The sequence below is a fragment of the Alligator sinensis genome, unplaced genomic scaffold, assembly GCF_000455745.1.
Source record: "Alligator sinensis unplaced genomic scaffold, ASM45574v1 scaffold432_1, whole genome shotgun sequence".
Classification (NCBI taxonomy): Eukaryota; Metazoa; Chordata; order Crocodylia; family Alligatoridae; genus Alligator; species Alligator sinensis.
The window spans coordinates 1,186,377-1,192,180 of record NW_005841998.1 but is presented as its reverse complement, the minus strand read 5'-3'; the positions used below and the strand labels follow the sequence as shown (position 1 = coordinate 1,192,180).

Sequence of the window (5,804 nt, the reverse complement as noted above, 5' to 3'; positions counted from 1 at the left end):
CCCAGCATTCATTCCTGCCTGTGGCAGGGGGTCAGGCTAGGTGATCTGTTCAAGACCTTCCTGACCCTAGCTACTATGAAAAAAGGTAACAGGTAAAAGGCACAACAGTGAACTGATTTTTTTTTTTATACAAGTCTCCTTGAAAGACAATTATTTTTAAAGGAAGAAAAAAAAAAAAAAAATCAGATTAAGTATTTAATGGACTGTTCATAAAATATTTGCTATTTTATAACAAAAACTATTGTTAAATAGAAACTGTCAGATTAATATTCAAGAAATATTTAAAAAAATCTTTATTACTAATACTTTCTTTGAAGAATATTTAGTTTGTGGTTCACTATTTACATTGCCCATTTATATTACAAGATTTCATTTGACTGGCAGGATGAAAATATCCTGCTAAGCTTTTAGCTGCTTATCTCCTGGTTCTTATGCCATAAAATAACACTGGAGAGGAACAGTTACACCAAAGTAAAGAGCTGCATTTGTTTAAAAAAAAAAGAAAGAAAGAAAAACAAAAGAAAACTTTTACTGAAGTATTTCTAAGAGTACTAGAGTTTTGTAATATAATGTTGTAATCAACACCTAAATTTTGGAGCAGAGATCATCTGGATGGTATATTTTTAAGTACCTGGAATAAATGCATTATAAACAGTAACCACAGATGTAAGGAAGACAGATGACAGGCTGACCTACCCTTTTCCTTTATCTATGCGAGACTCTATTACGACTCCCTTGACTAGGCCAGCGAAGTCTGCCTTCAGTTCTAGCACCTCTGCAAGAGCAACTGTTGCCTCTGCTAAGGCCATCAGGTTGTCACCCTGTTTCAAAACAGTTAACAATTAAGGTTGCAGCTAGTTAAAACAGAATCCAGAGATGATCTCTCATTGCCAGCTCCACAGTCCTACATGGTCCATAATTCCCAATACTGCAATGCACCCTAATCTGTTGGGGAGCATACCGCGGAAATAATACAGGGCCTGAGACTGCTGCTGTACTAGTCTTGAAGGCAAACAGTAGATGTTAAGGTGCAAGTAAGACTTCCTTCTTTCTCCTTTCATATCAGCAGCAACACTGCCTCAGTATCAGGCTAGGTCTAGGAACTGTAGGGGAAAGGATGTGGAGACAAGGGTTGCCCATTGGGTAGAAGAAAGAACACAGTTTGGGATTTAGCACGCATCCTTTTGCAACCAATTCTGGACAAACTGTCCAGAACAGACCATAGCACACTGAACAGGTAAGGTAATAATTGGATACCAGAAGGGTGAACAGAAACTTTTTTTTATTTTTTGTCAGTGTGAATGACTTTGAAAGTTTAATTGCAGTAGTGCATATACCGGCCTGAAACTTTGGAAAGGAGTATGGGATAAATTCAGAATGAAAGCAATGAAGTCATTGCTCTTCCAATTCTCATGAGGAAACAGTATGATCACCACAAAGCCAAGTACAAATAGCAATGACAGGATTTTAGATTACTGTAATTAACTATCAGTTACCAAAGGGGAGTAGGTTTATGCAACTTGCTCTCTCTTACCAATTGTGCCTCGTGTTCAGATTTGAATTATGCAATTACTTTTACTCAGTCTAACAGAAGTAAAACTCTTCCTCCAACAGCATTTTATCCAGCATGCAAACATGAGAAAGCGACAGCTTGAAGGATCCTGGAACAAACACCCACTAAACTTCCAGCATAAAAATTGGAGGAAAAACAACTGGAATTTTGTACTTCTATACCATTTCTCACTAGGGGACTGATACAGCAAAACACCAAATGCCTCTGGCTCTGACCGACTCCCATAGGAGCTGACAGCACTTTGCCTACCTTAGGATTAGACCCCCAGGTCAAATGCAAGGAACAGAAAAGTTTTATTTTCCCTGGGTCAAATGAAAACTTAGCTGCTTGCCACATGGTAGAACTCTGCAGACTTGATCACTACAGCAACAAAAATTTACCTTAAGTGCAGAGATATTTACAGCCTGAACATCACCCCCATAATCTTCACAAACCACATCATATGCCAATAATTCCTTCTTCACCCTTTCAGGATCAGCTTCAGGTTTGTCACATTTGTTTATAGCAAGGATGATCGGGACTGAAAGAAGTGCACAAGTGTTACAAACTGCAACCAGCCACAGCTTTAACCCATACAATCATATGTCCACCCCATGTACACCACACAAAAGTTGAGAGTACTACTTTTCTTTGTTAAATCTGTAAAATCTACACGGGGCAGTACTGCCTATTATGATCATCTAGAACAATGCATGCCATAGTCTTTACTGTCCCTCTCCTGCTGCACTAATATATATTACTAGAGTTAGCAACAGCATTGATTGGTTCCAAACCAACTGTGTCTCACCTTCAGCTATAGCACTTAATTGGGAAAAAGATCCTTGTGAGCCAGGAATCCTCCACTAAGAACAAGGAGAGAGAAAAATAAAGCAGTTCTTGCTCTTCTCCATGTATACTAGTACCTACAGCACTGCATCAAAAGCTAATATTCTTGAGGCACATTATGACAAAAAAAAAACTGTTCATCTTCTCCTTCCTACAAAGAGATCCCACATACTCCTTCCTGGAAAATGAACTGTGAAAAATCTGGAGTTTATGCCCTGATCCATTTGACCAAAAAGGAGTTAATTAAAATATAACTTCATAAACCTTCTGCAAATACACAAACTATTCAAACTGGCAAATGTCTTTTGATGGCACCTTGATCCATTTTAAGTGGTAGGAGTGTAATTAAAACTTGACAAGACACTTTAAAAGAAAACCTTGACATATCACAGGAACCAGCAGCATAATTTCAAATGTTCGCAGGTTTTGTTTGTTTGTTTGTTTTAATTTAGAGAAGAAAAATATCCTAAACTTGAATAGACTTGCACTGAATTCCAGGAAGAGAAGTTCCTTACCAATAAGTGGTGTTCTTTAAAAAGTGTTGCTGTCATGCTCATCCCCTGTGGGTAGTGTAACTCACTTGAGCATGGAGAATTTTTATCCCAGCTTTGCACATACAGCATGCACAGGCCCTGCCTCTTCTTAGGCGCCAGGTCAATTCACTCTTCCCAACCCTCCTTTTCTCTCATTTGCAGAATCCCAGGCTACCAGTGACACCAAGGAAGAGAGGAAGGAGGGTGGGATGTGGATCATGCATAAAGGACAGTATCTTAAAGAACTCCAGTTACTGGTAACTTCTCTTTCCTTCAAGGTTTGTCCAGATGCACAGTATACTGTGGTCCACTCCAAGCAGTATGCCATTCCACTGGAGGCATGCCTTAGAGTCCTAAGCTATCAGGAACTGGAGGACTGCTTTACTGAACACAGGACCTACTATGGAAGTTTGCACAGTAGTATAGTGCTCAATAAAGGTATTCATGGAGGAGGGCTTTAAACTAGGCTCACTGGGGGACGGAGAGCAAAGCCCCGAGGTAAGTGGAGAAGCAGGTGACATAAAGAAAGCACAAACTGGAGGGGACAACAGGGAAGGCCCTTCATTCTAAGAAAGTAGGGCAATCGGCTAGTTACCTTATATGTCTGTATATGAATGTATAGAGCCTGGAAAACAAGCAGAAAGAGTTGGAAGTCCTTGTGCAGTCACAGAACTATGACATGATTGGAATAACAGAGACTTGGTGGGATAGCTCGCATGACTGGAGCACTGTCATGGATGGGTACAAACAGCTCAAGAAGGGAAGAAGAGGAGGACGAGTTGTACTGTATGTCAAAGAGCTATAGGACTGCTCCAAGCTCCAGTATGAAACTGGAGATAGGCCTGCTGAAAGTCTCCAGGTTAGGATCAGAGGGGTGAGCAACAAGAGTGATGTCATGATGGGTGTCTGCTATAGACCACCAGACCAAGAGGATGAAGTGGATGAGGCTTTCTTCAAACATCTAATGGAAGTCTCCTGGATCACAGGCCCTGGTTCTCATAGGGGACTTCAATCACCCTGACGTCTGCTGGGAGGACAATACAGCAGTGTGCAGGCAATCCAGGAAGCTTATGGAGAGTGCTGGGGACAACTTCCTGATGCAAAAAAGTGTTGGAGAGGCCAACTATGCCATGCTCTTCTTGATCATCTGCTCACAAACAGGGAATAAAACTGTTTGGGAACATAGTAGTGGATAGCAACTCGGGCAGCATCAACCATGAGATGACAAAGTTCAGGATCCTGATGAAAGGAAGGAAGGACAGCCGTGCAATAAGGACTCTGGGCTTCAGAGAAGCAGACTTCACCTCACTCGGGGAACTGATGGGCAGGATCTCCTGGAAGGCCAGTCTGAGGGAGAAAGGAGTTCAGGAAAAGTAAATTTTCTTTAAAGGAACTTAAGGACACAGGAACAAACCATTCTGATGGACAGAAAGACTAGCAAGTCTGGCATAAGACCACCTTGGCTTAGCAGAGAACTCTTTAATGAGCAAAACCACAAAAGGAAGCTTACAAGAAGTTGAAACTTGGACAAACGACTAGGGAGGAGGATAACAGTATTGCTGGAGCATGCAGGGTTGAAATCAGGAAGGCCAACGTGCAATGGGGGTTTTTTCATAGATTACAGAGTCGGAAGGGACCCGCTGGATCATCGTGTCCGACCCCCTGCCCCTGGCAGGAAAGAGAACCAAGGTCAGATGACCCCAGCCAGGTGATCATCAAGCCTCCTCCTGAAGACTTCCAAGTTAGGTGATAGCACCACCTCTCTTGGAAGCCCATTCGACTCTGGAGGCTTAGCAAATATTGGTTTCTTGCCGGAACAAAAAATCCTCCCTTGAACATGTTCATAGAAATAGTGCATGAGTGGGAGTAGCCTGCAATGTAGAAACCCCAGGAACGTGCCCCTGCTCCCCCAGACTCTTGAAAGCACTCTCTCATGTCTGATCACTGCCAGCCAGACAGAGTCAGACCCAGGACTTGGATCTCAGGAGCAAAGGTGTGGACCCAGAGCAAATGCACTTTGGGTGTCATGATAACGCAGGCACAATGGCTCCATTTCCCCCACATCCACTAGAAAGGTAACATATCATTAAACACCCCTATGGTGGGGTGCGAGTAAAGCAGAAACACTAGATAACACTAGAGTTACAGCTAGCGAGGGACGTGAAGGAGAATAAGAAGGGTTTTTCCAAGTATATCAACAAGAAGAGGATCAGGGAAAGTGTGGGGGAGGCTTTCTTATCATCTTTCAGTAGGTAAAGGCTGAAGTACCCAATGCCTTTTTTATCTGAACCTACTCTCCAACAACTATCGTGCATCCACAGGTGCATCTCAAGTAGGGCCAAGGAGGTGATCCTCCCCCTCTATGCGACACTGGTCAGGCCACAGCTGGAGTACTGTATCCAGTTCTGGGCACCCCACTTCAAGAGGGATGTGGACAACATTGAGAGGGTCCAGAGGAGGGCCACCCGCATGATCCGGGGACAGCAGGGCAGACCCTACAATGAGAGGCTACGGGACCTGAACCTGTTCAGCCTTCACAAGAGAAGGCTGAGGGGGGACCTTGTGACCATCTATAAACTCACTAGGGGGGACCAGAAGGGTTTGGGGGGAGACCTTGTTTCCCCTAGCATCCCCCGGGATAACAAGGAATAACGCCACAAGTTGTTGGAGAGTAGGTTCAGATTAGACATCCATAGTGTCACAACCCAAGGGTGTGATTTTGTGTGCGCGCGCTTCGGCACTGCTAAATTATTTCCCGCCACGAGGAGCTTTCTTTGCAAGGTGCATTTCTCAGCTGCAAAGAGAAATGCACGGTGCAAAGAAGTTCCCGCCACCCGAATGCAAATTTGTGTCCCACTATTGGCCAGTTCTAA

At 43.3% G+C, this 5,804-nt stretch overlaps 1 protein-coding gene across 9 annotated transcripts in view; it reads right to left on the bottom strand.

Annotated features, from left to right (window-relative positions):
* The window catches only part of MTIF2 (mitochondrial translational initiation factor 2), a 34,419-nt gene that overhangs the window by 10,791 nt on the left and 17,824 nt on the right, over nt 1-5,804 (bottom strand). For all 9 annotated transcript variants that reach the window (XR_001357855.2, XM_006021576.3, XM_025201582.1 and 6 more), the window contains 2 exons: nt 1,954-2,093; nt 697-821 (listed from right to left, as the gene is read on the bottom strand). Coding sequence is in view for 8 of the 9 variants with exons in the window: in XM_006021576.3 (XP_006021638.1) it covers nt 697-821; nt 1,954-2,093 (265 nt within the window). In the remaining variant the exon portion in view is untranslated. The remainder of the gene's footprint in view (nt 1-696; nt 822-1,953; nt 2,094-5,804) is intronic.